We start from the raw sequence: 20603 nt of genomic DNA, 5'->3' as shown, positions 1-20603 counted from the left end.
GGCGCCCACCCCAGCTGACCTGACGATGGATGCCACTGAATTCCATGAGCCACAGTCTGGGCCAGCTGAGTCGAAGATGGCACTTTAACACTCTCCGTCCCCACAAACACAGCAGTCGCCACCAGCACCACAGCCTCCTCCTCGAGAGCACGGCGCGCATGCGTCAGAGCCCCCGGAGGCGAGGGAGTCACGTGGCTCCGCAGGACGCAGGTCTCGCCCTCCGCGAGAGGTGGACCGGGCAGGCCCCGCCCCGCTGCCTTGAGGGCCCGGCCGCTGTTCCTATGCGGCGTTCCCTCTACTTGGACTTCCCAAACAAAAAGCGGGTCCTTAGGGCTTTTCGTACCTCAGATCTTAAACACAGACAGCGCCCCACCCCGCCAAAGAAAATGCTGTTATTCTTTTTTGGGCAAACAACTGCCTAAAATTCACCCCTCTACCTAAAAATGGACAGAAATTCAGCCTTAAACTCATAAATCTCACGATGATATTTGGACTCTGGAGAAGGAAATGATAACGCTCTCCAGTATTCTTGCCTGGAAAATCCCATGGACAGAGGAGCCTTTTGGGCTGCAGTCCAGGGGGTTGCGAAAGAGCTGGACGCAACTTAATGATTAAACAATAAGCATCAATTTAAAAATGTCCTTTTTGTTCATGCCAGCTGGGTATTTTTTCCCTTTTCTCTATCTTCCCTTTCCTCTTATCCTCTTGGTCATAGACTTAGTAAATTAAAACTGCAATTTAAATTCAGAATTCTCCCAGGAATTCCCTGGCAGTCCAGTGGTTAGGACTCTGCACTTTCACTGCTGAAGGCCTGGTTCAATTCCTGCTGAGGGAACTTATATCCCACAAACCTGGCAGTGGCAAATAAATGAATGAATGAATGAGTTCAGAACTCTGCCTTCAGAGTCAACTTCTCTCACAGCGGTCCGAAAGCATTATATTTATCTCTCTTCCCCACCAACTGCTTTTCCTCGGAGTATTCTCCGTTTCAGTTAATGGTATCACCATCCACGTCTCTAGAGTGAGAAACTTATATTAACTTTGACTCCTTTATGTTCCAAATCTAAGTATGTCATCAGTTTAGTCAAGGCTGCCTTGAGAGTACCTTTCAGACCTATTCTTTCAATTCTCAGTGCTTCTATTCTTTAGACCTTTACTGTCTAGAATCTGGGTCTGAGCCCTGCCTAGGAAGTCGATCACTACCCTCTTTCCTGTTGAAACTTGCCGTAACCTCCCAATCTTTTAACACATTGAAAAGGCGTACCTTATCAATCCACTAGGCTGGAACATTGGATGAAATCCATTTGCCACAGGATGCCTTCAGATGGGTGTTTCAGACCAGCTATCTGTCTTCTATTGGTTTTCAAATTTATTCAGCACAACCCTTGAAAACATGGCTCACTATACTTCAAACATACATAACATTCAACATTTTATTCAAGTACTATTTATTCAGTCAGTGCCCAGTATAGGCCAAGGCACCCAGGATACACAGAGGTGAACAGCACATTCAAGACTGGGTCATAATTTGGTACCACACCATTGTCTTAATTTTACATAGCACTGAATCAAACATTCCATGCTCCAGTATTTAAAAAGAAAAAAAAAAAAAACTATTTTGCTAAACCTACAATTCACTTTAATCCCTTGAAATCTATGTTTACCCCATTGTCGCCCACAGAAGAGTTTAAGTATGAATTAAGAGTTTAGGTACTGTTTTACAGTACACATTATGAGACTTTAATTCATTAATGTTGATACAGTACTTAAATGATTTCCCCTTCATTTGATCTATTTAACCTAACCAGCAACAAAGTAAGTAGGATTAGCTTATCTTGGCAATAAAGATTTCTATAGGTTTCTGCCCATCTTTCCTCAACTTCATTTGCTGCTGGGAAAATTAACTTTAGGTAGAATTTGAGTTTACAAATGCTTTCTCATACAAAATCCCATGTTAATTTTGTACCTCACCCCAACTGCAGGATACATGTAAAGTTTAACAAGTAAAACTGGGTTTCAAATCCATGCTTTCTAAATCAAAGTCTTAATGCTGTTTATAATTTGTTGCTTCCATTTCTTCTCATCTTCCTTCTAGTCATATCACTACCTTCCTAAGCACTTTGATTTTCTCTCTTTATTTTCTCTTTACCTTTAATTTCAGATTTTATGCAATTTAAATTTTATTACACAGGCAATACATGTTGCTCATTTCTGAAAAAAATAAAAATTGCAGAATAGTACACTGAAAAAATTAACTTTTTATCCAAAGATTACCATTATTCTCATATTGGTGTATACAATTCCAGTTCTGTCTTATGTGTGTGTCTATTCAATAAATAGAGACACTGTATGCATGTAATTAGGCTTTTCCTTTTAACATATTGTGAACACTGTCCTGTGGTTAACATTTTAAATAAATATATGCTATGGATTCTGTTGGGTAAACATGCCATTTAAATTCTTTTATTTTTTGATTTGCAGTGCTGGTGGGGTTCGACTTTATCACTATCACAGCTTGTAAAAAAAATTTCTTTACTTCATTTACACCTTCAGCTTTTCTTTAGTTCTATCAGTTCCATCAGTCTCCAATTCTTTTTGACTTCCAGATTGGTAACAGTACTTGGCAATAGAATGCTAGACTTCTGCATGCTCAGTATCAAGTTGCTAATATAGAGAAAAATATTTAAAGTGTGGGGCTCTGTTATGGCTATTTTATTTATAACAAAAACACACAGATTGCATGATGTTTCCACATTATTAATAGTCATATACTTACTGTAATTTTTTCAATGCAAAATTCAAAGTCTTATCTACTGAAAATAATGGATGACTAAGTTTATGTATATAGTAGTGCTCTTCTTTGGCCTCAAATCTAAAATTTACCTTCAATAGATCCAACAATCAGTGTAACTTTAGTAGGCACATTTTCAATGAAACAAGGGCAATGGTCAAAATTAATAAAACTTAGAATCTATAACTATTTTAAGTATCATAAAGGGTGAAGCAAAATTTAATGGTGATTTCAGAGTTACAAGTGAAGTCAAAAGTCTAGGCCAGGTGCTCTGGCAAACTATGTCAGAGGCCCAGGCTAAGAACTTTTTAATATTTCTAAAGGATTGTTTAAAAAAAAAAAACAGCAAAACAAAGAATATGCCACAATCTGTGTGGCTTACAAAACCAAAAATATTTATTTTCTGGTGTTTTACAGAAAATGTTTGCTAACTTTCGACCTAAATAATAGGCATATAATAAAATACATTTAGAAGAAAATGAATTTTAGATGTTTGTAATTTTAAAAGTGTATATAAATACAGGAAAAGTAGCCACATGTTTACTCTCCTTTCAGATTAGCTTCAAACTTTTTTTTTTTACTGTTGTGCTCAGAAATTACAGATAAAGAACCACAATTTAAAAAGTAGCCAAATACATTACAAATGTATACATTTGTTAATGACACAAGAAGTAAAAAAGAATAAAGATAGTCTACAATTGTAATAAAGTGATCTTAAACTACAACATAAAATCACAGAATTTTAGAGCAAAATGGAACCTGAAAAATCATCTAGTCTAGTCTTCACAGGTCAGAGATGAGAAAACCGAGGCCTGTATCTGGCAAGTGGCTTGCGCAAGTTCACACAGAGAATTTTCCGTAAAATTGTAACTATAACCCAGGTCTACTGTTAGGTCAATAGAGATAGGTCAAAATTGCATCAAGTATAACAGGTGAAGGTGATAGGTCAATACCTGTATAGATCAATACCTAATATATATATTTCCCATTTTAATATACATTGAAGTTGAAAAAATAGGACACCTCTCACACATCTACAGAAATAAATCCTTTTATTATATAACATTCCTTTTCTTTTTTAAGATGCATACAGTACTTGTAGCCCAAGAATTCTGAGAAAAGCTAGAGAAGACCTGGCACTATACTTGAGAATTATACAACTGGGCAGCAAAATAACACCTTTATAAATGTCAGGACATATAGAAATAAAATTTAGTGTTTGCACACAAAAATAGGGAAGTTACATTCAACACGTTTTCTTAAACGTGCATTTAATGTTTAAATATTTTCTAAAACTTTGGTCATCATGCTTTATTATAACTTGTAAAATTTCACAATTATGTAGATGATTAAACCCAACTGGTAAGCAAATATTTCACTTAACACAGCAGCAAAAGCAAGCTAATACTGCACAATCATATTAGCAGACTGATTTCAGAAATACATGTTTTTCACAAATAGCACATAAAACATAGTTTGTGATAACATAGTTCAATGACTTTTCTTCCACTTCATTAAACAAGGCTGAGTAATGAGACATAGCAAAACATGATTACATAACAAAAAGTATATTTTTAATTAAAAGTCTAATCGTACATATAGGGCAACAAATTGCAGTTTCTACAGAATAGTGCAAATAAGCGGGACTTTTCTCAAAAATATTAAAATTGGATTTACTCCACATGCCTCAGATTTCATGAGCATTAGATTATATTATTTTAGATTTTTGTGTGATGGGTGCAAGTGATAGGGTTGATGTAGGACAGATGTGTACTCACAGGCTGCAAATAAAAATAGTTATTGACTTAATTACTGGATGAGAAGCGCAGGCACTGAAAACCTAACTTTAACAAACTTCCATTTGTCATCATGTAAACAGTTTTGTTCATCATATTTCATCAAAGACTCATAATTCATTTTAAATTGTCATATCAAGCAATTCTTCTAAACTCTTTTTTATATGTGATGGTTGAGATGCAGCCTGATTTAACAGATTCTGACCCATCTGTGTAAAAAGTGCTTTTGATAATTTAGCTGTGGCTGTTCGTATATTTCCTCCAGCTCCAGGCAAAGAGCCACTATTTGTCATGTTCCCTAAGAGATGCCATAAAACAACCAACACTTTCTGTTCTGTTGCATGGGGCTTCCTTTGATAAAGTTCCATAACAATATCTGAAACACAAAAATAATAAACAGTGAGGTTTAAAAAAAAAAATTCAAGTTCTGACAATTAAAAAGCATATAAAATAAACTAGGCTTCTTCCCTGACATGTGTGCTAAAATGTTCAGCATCTTAAAAAAAGTAAGGCCAGAAACTTTGCTCCCAAAGATTGGGATCTTCAAGTATTAGAAATCTATATATGACAGGCAAAAGCAGTAAAAATAGAAATCAAACCAAAAATTCATCTCAATGTTTTCCAAATGTAGTTTAATCAAGACATATACATTTTAAACTCCTGGACCTTTCATTAAACACAATTTGAAACAGCAGTTTTCTGTATGTACCAATATTTGATTTTAATATCTTTTATTGATCCTATTTATTTCTCCTAACAAGATTTTTTTACTGGGGGGAAAAAGGAATAAAATTCTTTTGAAGAAAATTTTTGGGGTAAAAGTCTTAAAAGGTCTTTTTACAGATCATTATACAATTTATTTCTACTTCATAGATAATGATATTGAACTTGGTAGCTATCCTAAAATTGAGTTGAAATGCCCATCAGTGTATCCTTAATCAATCAACTATTTCTTAAGAAATAACAATTTAAAAATTTTTACCAGCAAGCTTTTCAGTCATATCCTGTTTTGCCTTTCCATTTAAAAACTGGGCTTTTGTGCAAAATGGCTGTAGAAGTAAGTAATTATCTAAACAAAAAGAATTAACACAGAGACACATTTTTAAGCAGTTATAAAAATCTTATTTATTTTCCATTACATAGCATTGAAAGGAAAAAAATCATGTAAATGAATGAAAATGTGTTAGAAAGATTTAATCTACATAGTTAACAACTTTAAAAAATTCTCTATAAACCTTAATACAGTAATATTCTTAAAGCAAATAAAAAGTAAAAATACCTCACAGAATATTAAAGGAGCTATCATATGGTATAAAAAAGAAAAAGAACTACCTATCTCCTAGGCATCTTATTCCAAATGATAGTATATAGGTTTATCAAAAAAGAAAAAGAAATGAAGAATTGAAATTTTGGGATAGTTTTTACCTTCACTGATTTTTTTTCAAATTTTTAATTTTATAGTTTCACAGGAAATATCAAAGATAGTACAGATAGGCCTGTGTACTTTCACCCAAATTACATCTTTCATAATTATAGTATACATCAAAACAAGGAATCTGGCATTAGTACAGTATGTGTATATAGTTCTATGCCATTTTATCACATGTGCAGATCTGTGAAACTATCACTACAGTTAAGATACAGAACTACTGTATCACCACAAAGACCTATAGCTATACATATACTGACTCCTCCTAAACTGCTGTTAAACCCTGATAGCCACTAATTTGCTTTCCATCTCTGCAAATTTGTCATTTTGAAAAAGTTATACACATGGAATCCTATAGCAGGTGACCTTTTGGGGTTGGCTTTTTTCTCTCAGCATAATGACCTTGAGATCCATCCAAACTGTTCCATGTGTCTATAACCCATTTCTTTCTACTGCTAAGTATTTTATGGTATGGATATATCAAGTTTTTTCACCATTAACCCACTGAACTATACTTAGGCAATTGACAGTCTGGGGCTATTACAAACAAAGCTGCTATGAACAATCATGTACGGGTTTTTGCATGAACATAATATTTTACTGCTCTGGAATAAAGGCCTAGGAAAACAACTGATAGGTAAGTGCATGCTTAGTTTTTTTAAGAAACAGCCCAACAATTTTCTAAAGTGGCTATGATTTTTTATTTACATTCTCACCAGCAATGTATCAGATCCAGTTTCTCTGCACCTTGTTAGCATTTGGTGTTGTCACTATTTTTAATTTTAGCTGTTCTAATACTTGCTATGAACTCAATGTTTGCATGCCCCACCCAAACTTATACCTTGAAACCCAATCCCCAATGTGATGGTGTTTGAAAATGGGCTTTGGGGGAGGAAATTAGGTCACGAAGGTGGAGCCTTCATCAGTGAGATTAGTGCCTTCATAAAAGAGGTTTCAAGAGCTCCCGTCCCTTCCACCATGTGAGAACACAGCCAGAAGATGGCCACTTATAAACCAGGAAGAGGGCCCTCACCCAACAACAAATCTGTTGATGCTTTGATCATGGACTTCCCAGGCTTCAAGAACTGTGAGAAATAAGTATGTGTTGTTTTTAAGTCATCCAAGCTGTGGTAGTTTAACTACCCAAAAAGACTAATACACTTGCATAACGATCATGGTCTTAATTTGTATTTATGTTTCCTTAGTGACTAGTAATGTTACACGTCTTTTCATGTGTTTATTTTCCATCCATATAAATGTTTCCTTCATGTCCTTTGCCCATTTTCTAAATAGGGTTTTTTTTTTTTTTTTAATGTTGAGTTTTAAGAATTCTTTCTTTCTCTCGCATTCTCTTAGCTGCACTATGTGGCTTGTGGGATCTTAGTTTCCTGATCAGGGATCAAACTTGGACTCCTTGCAGTGGAAGTGCCAGCAAATTCCCACAAGTTCTTTATATATTCTGAAAGTCAAAGTTGCTCAGTTGTGTCCAACTCTTTGTGACCCCATGGACTGTAGCCCGCCATGCTCCTCTGTCCATGGAATTCTCCAGGCAAGACTACTGGAGTGGGTAGCCATTTCCTTCTCCAGGGATCTTCCTGACCCAGGAATCGAGCTGGGTTCTCCTGCACTGCAGGCGGATTTTTTTTTTATCAGCTTAGCTACCAGGGAAACCCCTTATATATTCTAGATAAGCATATATATCAGATACGTGGTTTGCAAATATTTTCTGCAAATCTGTAGTTTGTCTGGAAGGATAGCTGGAATGATGGCATCATAGAGGACGACTTGTCCAGTTAGTTACGAGCTAAACTACAGACACATGGTTCTAGGATGGAGACCACATAGCATCCTAAACAGGTGCCGAAGCAACCTAAACTTGAACTGTTTACGAAATTCTAGAAAAGAGAGTCCAGGATGGGACACTTAAAAACTACATTTATTTCACTATCTATTTGGACTTATTTTTGTAACACAAAAATAAATACTTTGACCTAATAAAAAGTCTTTTGCAAAGTAAATGTGAAGTAAACCTGATAACCACTACGTTACAGAAATGGGATGCAAAGGAAATGTTTTAAATTTTGATGACGTTCAGTTTATGGACTTTATATAGATCATACTTTTAATGCCACGCTAACAACTCTTCACCAAGCCTAAGTTCTAAGGATTTTCTCATATATTCTATAAGTTATACAGTTAAATCTTCCATTGAAATCTATGATCCATTTTGAGTTAACTTGGTATCAGATGTGATGTTGAGGTAGAAAAATAAGAATTGAACAGTTAAAAATAAAGGTAGAGAAAGTCAGTTTAATGGAATGGTATTTAATCACTAAAAATAATTAAAACTGCTACTGAGAAAACTTTAAAAATTTTATCGCAACATTAAGTGACAAAAACTGAATAGCTAGGATTTTGGCATTTTAGAAAATGTGTAGAAAGAGGAAGCACAAAAGTAAAGCCAAAATAATCTGAATGCCAAAGTAAGATTTCTTACCTACGTGCTGACTCAGTGCCTGAACAACATTGGTGGCAGCAGCATAGATGCCTGGATTCTTGGAATTCAGATTGTTATCTACTATTGCTGGGATTAGCATGTTGATTATAGGAGATAAGTTGTCTCTGAGCAAAGGAATCATTTTGTGCATTGTTTCTAGAGCCACCAGGTTTACTTTACTATTGGAATCATGAAGCCGAGATTTAAAAGCATCAAAGATCTGAAAGTAAATTGGTAAATTAAAGTGAACTAATGTTGATATCTATTATATTTAAATTCCTAATGGCATTTCATAGTATTCATCCTACTAAAGCATAAATGTACTATTTAAAAACACACACACGCATCTCATTTAACTTGGACTGAGATAACAGGAACTTCATAAAAATTTGGATGCTAGTGTCCAATCTTCTTACAGTAAAAAGAGACTTCAAAATCCACCTAAAAAGAGATCCTAAAATCTCTAAATTAAGGTTGAGAAATTTGGTTCAATAAAAAATGCTGTTTTCTGAAATGTGTAGGTTAGTTTAGCTAACTTTAAGAACTTAGACGTTTCTATTCTTATCTCTATTTGTAACAGAAGTAGACATGTAGGTTTTACTACAGAGATTTGACCTAGTTTCAGATTTAAGTTTTTATTAGTACCTCTTAACCTGAGTACTTAAACAATAGAGCCTTCTTCTTCTAATTCTTAGCTTTTGTAAATTCAAGATATAATGAAGTAAATGCTGAGCAATTTAACTATGTCAGGTGAGGAAAGAGCTATTCTGTGAGAATGAGACTATTAACTAATAATCCATGATATATATCATATATAAGTGTTAGTATTAGTCACTCAGTCGTGTCTGACTCTTTGCAACCCCATGGGCTGTAGCCTGCCAGGCTTCTCAGTCCATGGAACTCTTCAGGCAAGAATAATGGAGTAGGTTACCAGTAGAATTTAATGACTAAATTACTAATGGAATTGACTGAACCAAATTCTGAGGAAGCATAAGTAATCTATGCTCTCGTACCACTAACATTTACTACTGTTTCCCTTTCTATTGCTTCTAGTCTTCCTATATAAGTTATAAAATATACAAATGCATATTTATAAATATATATTAACATAATATATAAAATTAGCACAAGCAGACTTCTAATTTACATATGAAACTTTCATTATTTATTCCTAAGTAATATCAAGTCAGGCTGGATGAAGCACAAGTTGGAATCAAGATTGCTGGGAGAAATATCAATAACCTCAGATACGCAGATGATACCACCCTTATGGCAGAAAGTGAAGAGGAACTAAAGGGACTCTTGACGAAGGTGAAAGAGGAGCATGAAAAAGCTGGCTAAAACTCAACGTGCAAAAAACAAGATCATGGCATTCGGTCCCATCACTTCATGGCAAATAGATGAGGAAACAATAGAAACAGTGAGAGACTTTATTTTGGGGGTTCCAAAATCACTGCAGATAGTAACTGCAACCATGAAATTAAAAGATGCTTGTTCCTTGGAAGAAAAGCTATGACCAACCTAGACAGCTTATTAAAAAGCAGAGACATTACTTTGGTGACAAAAGTCCATCTAGTCAAAGCTATGATTTTTTCCAGTAGTCATGTATGGATGTGAGAGCTGGACCATAAAGAAAGCTGAACACGGAAGAATTGATGCTTTTGAACTGTGGTGTTGGAGAAGACTCTTGAGATCCAACTAGTCAATCTAAAGGAACTCAGTCCTGAATATTCATTGGAAAGACTGATGCTGAAGCTGAAACTCCAATACTTTGGCCACCTGATGCAGAGAACTGACTCATTGGAAAAGACCCTGATGCTGGGAAAGATGGAAGGCAGGAGGAGAAGGGGATGACAGAGGATGAGATGGTTGGATGGCATCATCAACTCGATGGACATGAGTTTGAGCAAGCTCTGGGAGTTGGTGATGGACAGGGAAGCCTGGAGTGCTGCAGTCTACGGGGCTGCAGAGAGTCGGACAGAACTGAGCGACTGAACTGAACTGAATATCAAGTCTCTTAAATGCCCTGGTTTTTAAAATACTGATTGATTCACTCAATTTATTTATTATTTTTTTTGGCCCCACTGCATGGCTTTTGGGGATTGCAGTTCCCCAACCAGGGACTGAACCTGGGTTATGAGTGAAGGTCTAGAATCCTAACCATTAGGCCACCAAGGGACTCTCTTACTCAACATATATATTTACTGACTGCCAGGTTCTGAGAACTCTGAGATTATAAAGTTTTCAAGGAGTCACCATCAAGTGGGAGGAATCAAAACTTTTCTCTAAGTTTTAACACTTTAAAGTAATATATATATGTAATATTAAGAAATAAGACAATTATTATACTGATGAACTTTATTAACTATGGATTGAACATGAAAATTAATTTTGACGGTCCTTACCTTCACAATGTTTCCAACAACAAGCTCTTGATTGTTTTCTGTATCTGATAAAAGCTGCTTAATCCCATTAATACGATCACGAAAATCTTTTGCATTTAATAAACCTGTTATGACTTTAATGTACTCAGCACTTTCTAAGGAATTTCGGGGAACTGATTTTCTGGTGATTTCACGAATTTCAGTTACCTCTCTAAAGTGAAACAAAGGTAAAACAAACATAATAATTATCATGTATTCACTTTTAAAAAATTCACAAAATAACCCACAGCCACAATACTTGTGTTGGGGGTCCCTAATATCTCTGCTGGGTTTGGTAATTTGCTGGGAGGACTCAGATTCAGCATGTAGTTTTACTCATGGTCAATGGCAACCCACTCCAGTACTCTTGCCTGGAAAATCCCATGGACGGAGGAGCCTGGTAGGCTGCAGTCCATGGGGTTGCTAGAGTCGGACACGACTGAGCGACTTCACTTTCACTCTTCACTTTCATGCATTGGAGAAGGAAATGGCAACCCACTCCAGTGTTCTTGCCTGGAGAATCCCAGGGACGGGGGAGCCTGGTGGGCTGCCGTCTATGGGGTCACACAGAGTGGGACACAACTGAAGCGACTTAGCAGCAGCAGCAGCAAGATTTATTATAGGAGAAGGATATAAAGCAAAATCAGCAAAAGGAAAAGGTGCATGGGGTCAAAGTCTGGAAGAAACTAGATGCAAGCCTCCAAGGGTCCTTTTCCAGTGGAGTCACAGAGTATAAATTTAATTCCTCCTTAATTAATAAACTTAATTAATAAACTTAATTCCTTCTCCTTAATTCCTTAATTGCAACAAACTGTGACAATACATGTCAAATGTTGTCTACCAAAGAAGCTTAGAGGCGCGGTACCCAGGATTTTTAATGGGGAGTTGTTCACGATTGGTCCTTTGCCTGGGACATACCAAAATTCCCAAGTTCCAGGAATAAGGCAGTTCTTCACAATGTTTGCCCAAATAACAGAGGCACAGTAAACTACTCTTACCAGTTAGAGAATGGTGGGGAATCCTCCTGAAATCCTAGTTACCCGATGCTAGCTAAAGGCGGCGAACCTCTCAAGCTGAACTTGAGAGGTTCTGGAAGCAACCTAGTTATATCTCTGTTCTGGAAGCAACCTAGTTCCTATAGTATTTTATTTCTCTCTAAAGAACTGTTTTAACATTTCTTGCAAAGAAAATCCAATGGCAACAAATTGCCTCATTTTTTGTCTAAGCAAGTCTTTGTTTCTCCTACACTTTTTTCCTTCCAGTTTTATCGAGATATAACTGAAATACAGCACTGTGTAAAGTCTAAGGTATACAAAGACTTGATTTACATATTTCATGACGTGATTATCACAATAACTTTAGTGAACATCCATTATCTCATATAGGTGCAAAATTAAAGAAATAGGAAAAAATTTTAATAAATAACTTTTATTTGTTTTGAGGACTCAGGACACACTCTCTTAACTTTTATATAAAACATACAGTAGCATTATATTCAGGGCATATAGTACTCTCCTCTGTGAACTATACTTTGAAGAGCAAGGCTCCAAAACTCTATGGATTTTTATTTTTTATAAAATTTATTATTCAAAGATATAACAAACACGGAAAATATGAAAGATACCTATGCATCGACTCATAATTTTTAAAGTAATGTTTAAAACATATTTTAAAATACACCAAAGAGATCATACTACTTCTGAAAGATTTTTAAAAACTATATAATCAATCTATTAAATACTGCCTAATAGTTTAAACAGGTTACACCATTACATATACAATTATATTAAAAAAAATTTTAACAGTATTTCTTTTTTTGGTTGACGGTTATTATAGGTGATCGGTTACACTCTTTTAATGCTTGTATTTCATACAGTTTTTTCTCCCTTAACCATAACTATGTATTACTTTTATAACCAAGGGGGGAAGTAAAGGCTATAAATTGAAAAAAAATTAAAGAGTTGTCTAGGACAGGCCTAATATTGACAAGTTCAATAACACTAAAGTTTTACTAAAGTTTAGTTCACATAAAAGCAAGGTGCTGTGAATAAATAATTGCCTTGTTAAATCAAATTATCTCATATTTTCTAAGTCCTTACCAACTTTCATTAAATTTTGACAAACAACTCTGGAATAGTTCATGAAAACATTCAAATGAGACTACCATGAGACTAAATGAGACTATCATCAGTAGGGAGTAATGATTCTACCTTTCAGCTGAATTGAAAGCATCCCTAGAAACAGATGACGACCTTGTGTTTCCAACACTGCCGGTATGAGATCGTCTTCCTTTTGCTGAAGGAGTATCTAGCGGTATCTCTCCCAAACCCTATAAGTAAAGAGAGGCAGTGCAATAAAAGTCTTAAAATTAGTAAAAGTGAAATTAACTTGGACAATGTAATTTTCATAGCAGTCATTGCTGATCTCTCATGACTGAATGCATTTTAATAATCTGCGATATTTATGCTTTAAAGGGTATCAGATATATAAATTACCTTGTAATTAGTAGTAAATTAACAAAATATGTGCCCAACACCAGCAAGTGATACTGACTTGGTAAAACTGTTTAAAATGCAAAACCTCAGATCTATATTTTGTAACTACTCTTCTTAAAGCTTAAAATCTATAAAAATAAATCATGAATTTATATAGAAAATATGAATATATCACATAAACAATGAATTCCTATGCAATACCAGTATGGGAATAAACATTTAAATATGAATTAATTAAAATTTATTTTTTCTGATACTTGTACTTGAGATAACTCACAGATATAATCAGCCTCATTTTAGTAAGATAATTTTTTACATGGTTATTTTGATAAATTCTATATGAATTAAGCTGAAATCTCATACCAATAGGAAGAAAAAATGCCCTAAAATGTTTATCACCACACATATTTGAAGTAGTATCCCTTCAAAAATGAATCTTGTATCTAAGTTGACCAGAGAGGAATAACATAAATTACCACAGAAAAATTCCACATCATTAAACTAAGCACATTTTTGCAAAAATTAATACGTAAATAGGCTACATTTTTTTCTTTTACTAAACAAAAATGTATATTGAGCGGGTAACTATATGAAAGGGGCTTCCCTGATGGCTCAGTGGCAAAGAATCCACCTGCCAATGCAGGAGACCCAAGTTTGACCCCTGTGTCGGGAAAGTCCTCCGGGGAAGGAAATGGCAACCTACTCCAGTATTTCTGCCTGGGAAATCCCATGGACAGAGGAGCTTGGTGGACTACAGTCCATGGGGTCACAAAAGAGTTGAACATGACTTAGTGACTAAACAACAATTACATGAAAAGTAGGTCTATTTGTTTTCCCATCTTAAAAGGAAGTCAACTCCATTCATTTTCATTATCTTATAGGTAACAAAATGTGCAGGGAATTTTATTCTTGTTGTGTTCCCAATGCTAAAAAGAATTGATTTTCTTTAGACATATATAATTTTATTTATTTATTTATTTATTTATTGGCTGTGCTGGGTCATCAGCACTCCTTGGGCTGTTCTCTAGTTGTGGTGAGTAGGGGCTACTCTCTGGTTGCAGTGTGCGGGCTTCTCACTGTGGTGGATTCTCTTGCTGTGGTGCACAGGCTCTAGGCAAGTGGGCTTCAGTAGTTGCGGCAGGGAGGCTCAGTATTTGCAGCTCCTGGGCTCTAGAGCACAGGCTCAATGGTTGTGACGCTTGGGCTTATCAGCCTGGGCTGAGTTGCTCCGTGGGATGGTCCCAGATTGGATCAGGGATTGAACCATGTCTCCTACGTTGGTAGGTGGATTTTTTACTATTGAGCCACCAGGGGAACCCAAGAATCAATTTTCTTTTAGAAGGGTTGACTTTACACTTTTGAAAAGGGCTCTGGCCTAATATTACTATTGATAGACTCCCCGACCCTGTCTTTTGTCCTTAAGAAAAATAAAAAATAATACAACAAAAACAAAACAAAAAAATATGAAAAAATAACAAGTACAAAAACCAAAAACAAAACAAAAAATAAAAGCTCTTTGTTTTGGGGGGAACACGATCAACCCATTCAGAAAGTTTATAATCTTTAGCAATATAGAATGGATAATTATAAATTGATCACTCTTTTATTGTTAAGAAACTCAAAGGTAAGAAGAATAACATTACCAACTCTTGGGTTACTTTATAAGGCACTTTTCACATTTCATTTCACTTGACAGTCCCTCAGTTACTCATTTACATACATTTTTGAATACTCATTATCTACAAGGACATATAAGACATGGGGCTTCCCCTCAAGGAACTCCTTTATCAACAATGTGGTAGAAGCTCTAACAGTGGAACGTACAAGGAAAATAAAGAACTAAGTGTAATAAACATTATCCTCATTTTATAAAAACAATAAAGAAATGATATGTGCAAGATTATATAATTGCTACTTCTCAAGCTGTGATTCAAACACAAGTCTTGTAATTCCAATAAGCCACACTACTACATTCTACCTAATATCAACCTTCTATTCAATAAACATTTACACTATGAATGTCTCCTCAGTACTACAGTTGTTGAAATGCTACTGTAGATCTATTCCGAATGGTTAACAGAAATAAACAAGTAATTATTTCTATCCTTTACCTTCCTCAGCAAATGAACATTGCTTTTAAAGTTGTGTTATAAAATAAATTTCTTCTACATACCTTTTGCCGTAAGCTTTTAACAGATTCCTTAATATATGGCAAATCTTTAGATGGCACGTACTTTTCAAGCATTTTATCAAAGTTAGGATGACACATCATGAGGAAAAGCATCTTTCGGCCATAATACCTATGGATATTTAAGAAATATGTGAAATGATTCTATAAATCTTAACAAGCCTAAGTTTCTGTCCTTAGATTTAATTTTTTTCCCCCAGTAGAAAAAAAACCTATCAACATCAAGATTATCATCCCTATATTAAATAAGCCACTGAAATATAGCTGCAGTAACTGGATTAGAGAGTATAGCATTCTCCTGCCACCCATCTTTAAAAAAACATAGCTTCAAATCTTTTAGCTATATGTCACAGAGAGTCAAAAGCTATGACTATTTTTCAGGCACCCAAGGATCCACATAAAGACTGGCATTTGGCAGAACTGTGAGTTAAAAGAAGTGTTTGTCCTGACTTCCTTGTCTGGTGACCTTTTGCTGCTCACAGACTGGCCAGATATTCTGGCCGAAGTCAACCCAAGATTCTGTATTTCTGACTCTCTCTCTTTTCTTCTTCCTGCCAAAACGTACCTGGGCTTCAATTCTTCAAAAACCTATTCTTTGCTATCTAAAATACATCCAAAGTTAGCTGGTAAATTGTGGCTGATACACTAATGAAATGTCTAATGTTCTCCAAAACTAGGTGTTTTTTTAAATGCTACATTAGTTTTAACATAATTCTTTTGGGATAATACCCTAAGCCAGGATATCATTATAATGGTAAATGATGTGGTGGAAGTGCATACTGGAGATTATTTTTCGACAGGGGGGTCTTGTATTACCTCATAAAACTGTATTCTTCTTCTTCCTGGAGACTTGACCCTAAAATAATTACAATTATACCTTTACCTACAACTTGGAATGTATGATACTAGAAGAACCAGAGAAGGCAAAGCTTTTGTGGGGGAGATGTAGAAGATGATCTCAGAATCATTTATATCAACTAGATTTGTTCAAATGTAATGAAATTACAAAAGGGAGGTAATATCAGAGAATAAAAATTAGTTTTCTTGCCCCACAACCAGAATAAGGTTAACACCCAGATAAATAGCTCCTAATTAGTTATAGTTTCAAAGCTGACTCTAACTTTTATCCCAGAATGGTAAGGACTGCAGGTCTACCATAGACTGTAATGATATGTGAATGGCTAAAACAAACAAAGGAGCAAGCAAAAGACAAAAAATGTAAGAAACACTATAACTGGAAAGTTGTCATTATTCTGTAATTTTAAAACTTTAAATAAGAATCTAAGAAATGACAAAATGGATTAGAAGAATTACTATGCCATTAAGGAAAAGTTAAAATGTAAAAAAAACAACTATTGTAAATTTTATTTTGTTTCTAACTAGTCTATTATGATCCAACCCTCCTTAATTGTTTTGAACTTTACTGAGGTATGTACAACTTCTAAAATGGTTACCCCAAAGATATCTTGCTCTAATTCCTACAATTTGTGAATATACGAGATGTAACTTCCAGGATTATGTTATATTTAATGGTACAGCTGATTTTAAGATAGGGAGATGATCTGGGTGGACCTAAGTGAATCACATGAGCCCTTAAATGCACAGAGCTTTCTGTAGCTGGTAGAAGAAAAAGAAGTCAAAGAAATTCCAAGCATGAGAGGGATTCGCCTTGTTGCTGCTGGCTTGAAGATGGAGGTGGGCTGCATGAGAAGGAATTCGGGTGGACAGAAAGGAGCTGAGAAGAGATCCCGGCTGAGAGCCAGCAAGGGAATGGTAACCTCTGTCCAATAATCACAAGAAACTGAATTCAGCCAACAAGCTGAGTTTGCAAGCAGATTCTTCTATAGTGCAAGAGCCCTGCACTTGTTACCACCTTGATATCAGCCTTATGAAACGCTAAGCAGAAAACCCAATTGAGCATGCCAGACTTCTAACCTAAAAATGGTAAGCTAAAAGAGCCTGTGTTGCCTTAAATCACTATGTTTGTGGTTATTTGTTATGCAGTAATATTAAATGAATATATTTAGTTTCTATAATATTTTTTTGACATGACTTCCACAAGCTTAACTGTAGATACTTAAAGTAATGAACATCTCTGTCTTAAAATGTTAAAGTTTGATGTCCTTCTTTTCTTTTTAGTTTCCACAAAGTCAAGGTCCTACCTTCTTCATTTAATCTGAGTTCACATATAACTGCCAAAATTTTTACATTCTGTATGGGACATTATAAACATTTAGTCAAACCTTACTAATTTTATAGATGAAACAGAGGCTAACAGAAGTTAAGTAACTTGCTAAGGGCTGACAGTGGCTCGAGCTAGGAATTGAACCTAAGCTTCTGATTACATCCAAACTTCTGTTAGCATTACAGCTATAGTACCATCCATTTCTTAATTACTCTGTTATCCTTCTCTGACCATTCTTAACCTTCATAAAATTGTTCTTTGAGTACAAGACAGCAATCAAGAATTCATGGAATTTTCTAAGTGCACATATCTCATGCTAATCAGTTTGCTTCCTGTATTCTTCCTGATTTTACCTGACTACTTGGAAATACATCATTTTCCCCTAAATGCATTTACCTTATATTTGCCCACAATGAATTTCTTCTGCCACTTTTCTGCCCACTTATATAGTCTTGTACGGTTTTCATGCAGATCATCCCTGGGACATGGCATCTTACTACCCAGAAGTATGTAGTGTCATTTGTAAATTTGGAGAATTCACTGTGCACTCCCTCAAGGTCATTTATAAATCAGTCAAAAAAGATCATCCCCCAGCACCAATCTGTGGGGGTCCCACTTCTCCATTTAGAAAAATGTTTATTCTTCTTCAACCTTTGTTTCTACATTTAAGCCCTTGTAGTAAATAAGAGACCCAACAAATATTATTAGCAGCTACTCACCTGGTTTCTGGTGAGCTGTCCTGAGCAAATTTAGCAGCAGCGGGTAATATACGGTCAGCCATATCCTTTGTTCCAGATAAAACACGCTCTGGTTCCATAAATTCTACCACATCTGATAAATGCTGGGCAGCACATCTTCTTACTGCAATGTGTAAGTGGCTAGAGGAAACATGGTCAATTACAATAGAGTTGATAAACTATTTTCCAAACATATACCTTAAAAATTAAATGATTACTCCTAAGCCTCAGCCATCATCGTTGTAGGCTAAAATGACAAATTATTTACATTAGCTATCTCTTCCAAGAAGTTAAAAACAGAAGTTATAATCACTGACATTTATTTAGCTCCAGATCTATGAAGGTTAGGAACACTATTAAAACAACAATATTATTGTCTTCTGTATGCTTAGTACCTAATCTGACTTTTACCACAAAGGAATTATTTAATACATGTTTTCTGACTGAAATAACATTGAAATTTGCACTTTTCCCGTATACCCCAGATTATAAACAACTGCATTTTTAGTTTAAGGACATGTCCAGATTATTTTGAACATTACCTTTGTCCTCCATTGATAAGAGAAACAACCGCACGTGCGGGAGTTACATTAGTGATCATAGCTCTTAATGCCTTGTCAACATCTTCTCTTATAAATGTATTTGATTCTCCTGACTTCTGCAACAAAACTTTTACGGTATTATCTAGTTCTTGATCCATGCTCTTTTTCAGGTGAGTAAAAAGATCACTTAAACAGACCACAGCAGCACGAGAAACTCCAGAGCGTAAATTTTTTACCTAAAAAAGATTTCCAAAATGTACATTTTGCTGAAATTCTGAAAGAAAATCAGTAATAATGACCTTAAAGCCAAATTTATTGTCAAAGCAACATGCATTAGTATGTATATTATGTCTTTAAAAGAAAAATCAACATTTTATAAATTTTTTTAAATGTTGCAAAGTAAGGCATGAGGTACTTTACATACAAGCCTACTGATTTCATTTAGTACAGTTTTTCAAGGTCAAGTAAATATGGCATGTTTATATTTTGTTATCCAAACACTCCTTAACTCAGCTGAAAAATAAGTTTACCTCTTGAACTACTGCAAAATTTGTTTCATGCAACTTTGTGTTCAATATTTCAGAATGAAAAGCAGCTAAACATCTAATAAAGTTCAGTCCCTCAATTTTCTTCTCCCTGTGAGAAAAAGAAACAAACAACAAAATCATGTATTAAATGGGGCTCCACTGGAACAGGATCTCAGATTTCTTCTTCTTTTGTGAGTATGGATTATTGCCAATGAGGAGACCCTGTCTATCTTCCCTTATCATGCAGGAAGCTCAAATAAAAGATATGGAAAGTTTTATTTACTCCCATAGTTCTACTCCTGATTCAAAACACCATTCAAAACCACTGCTGACAGTCAAGTTAAGCATATGCTTTGTCAATAAAAAGGAACATTTCTCCACTACTAAGCATGTCATATTCTTTTTAGAGAATAGAAAGGAATGGAATGGCAAATGTGAGGGAAGCAATGAAACGAAAATGGAAGGAGATTAAATAACTAGCCATAATTTTGTTGGTGATCCAAGAGCAGAAAAACATTTATGGTTATGTAACTCGTATTTCTTTTTCATTATCTTACCTAATGAGACAGATGAAGGGTAGGTGAATGCTAACAAGAGAGTAGATTTAAGTGGGATAGAGACATTACATTTCAAACTTGATGGTTTCCATTTTAATTATTTGAAAAATGTAAGCTGAGTTTCCTTAGTTGGTAATACTGATAGTGGTTACTTTTTTAAGCATTTAAATCCCTTGAATAAGTTATGGGATAACAGGGAGAAAAGACTCAAGATTTCAAGGTGGCAAGAGTAAATCTATTTAGCAGATGCCTGGTTCAAGATTTTCATTTTTTGGATAAGCATAAAGCTGTTACAATTACCATTCAGATGCATAAACAACCAGATTCTAAACATAAATAATAGAAAGTGGAGTCAAGAGTGAGGAAGGCAGAAAAATTAAGAAAGAGTGGCTGAAATTTTTCCAAATTTGATCAAAGCTCTAAATTCTCAGATCCA

The 20603-nt window shown here is 35.2% G+C and overlaps 2 protein-coding genes across 8 annotated transcripts in view; both read right to left on the bottom strand.

The window, feature by feature from the left end:
* PRPF39 (pre-mRNA processing factor 39) overlaps positions 1-110 on the bottom strand; it is a 34999-nt gene extending 34889 nt beyond the window's left edge. Inside the window, exon 1 of the mRNA XM_061395022.1 lies at positions 20-110. The gene's annotated coding sequence lies outside the window, so the exon portion shown is untranslated. The remainder of the gene's footprint in view (positions 1-19) is intronic.
* Positions 111-3826: 3716 nt separating this feature from the next.
* The window catches only part of TOGARAM1 (TOG array regulator of axonemal microtubules 1), a 78439-nt gene continuing 61662 nt past the window's right edge, over positions 3827-20603 (bottom strand). For 6 of the 7 annotated variants that reach the window (XM_061395013.1, XM_061395014.1, XM_061395010.1 and 3 more), the window contains 9 exons: positions 19614-19719; positions 19084-19319; positions 18524-18682; positions 15605-15731; positions 13147-13265; positions 10919-11108; positions 8514-8733; positions 5570-5656; positions 3827-4963 (listed from right to left, as the gene is read on the bottom strand). In XM_061395013.1, the coding sequence (XP_061250997.1) occupies positions 4710-4963; positions 5570-5656; positions 8514-8733; positions 10919-11108; positions 13147-13265; positions 15605-15731; positions 18524-18682; positions 19084-19319; positions 19614-19719 (1498 nt within the window). In that variant the 3' untranslated portion in view covers positions 3827-4709. The remainder of the gene's footprint in view (positions 4964-5569; positions 5657-8513; positions 8734-10918; positions 11109-13146; positions 13266-15604; positions 15732-18523; positions 18683-19083; positions 19320-19613; positions 19720-20603) is intronic. The other variant, XM_061395015.1, reaches the window with a different exon arrangement.

Source organism: Bos javanicus, chromosome 21, assembly GCF_032452875.1.
Source record: "Bos javanicus breed banteng chromosome 21, ARS-OSU_banteng_1.0, whole genome shotgun sequence".
NCBI lineage: Eukaryota > Metazoa > Chordata > Mammalia > Artiodactyla > Bovidae > Bos > Bos javanicus.
This window is presented reverse-complemented; position numbering and strand designations above follow the sequence as displayed.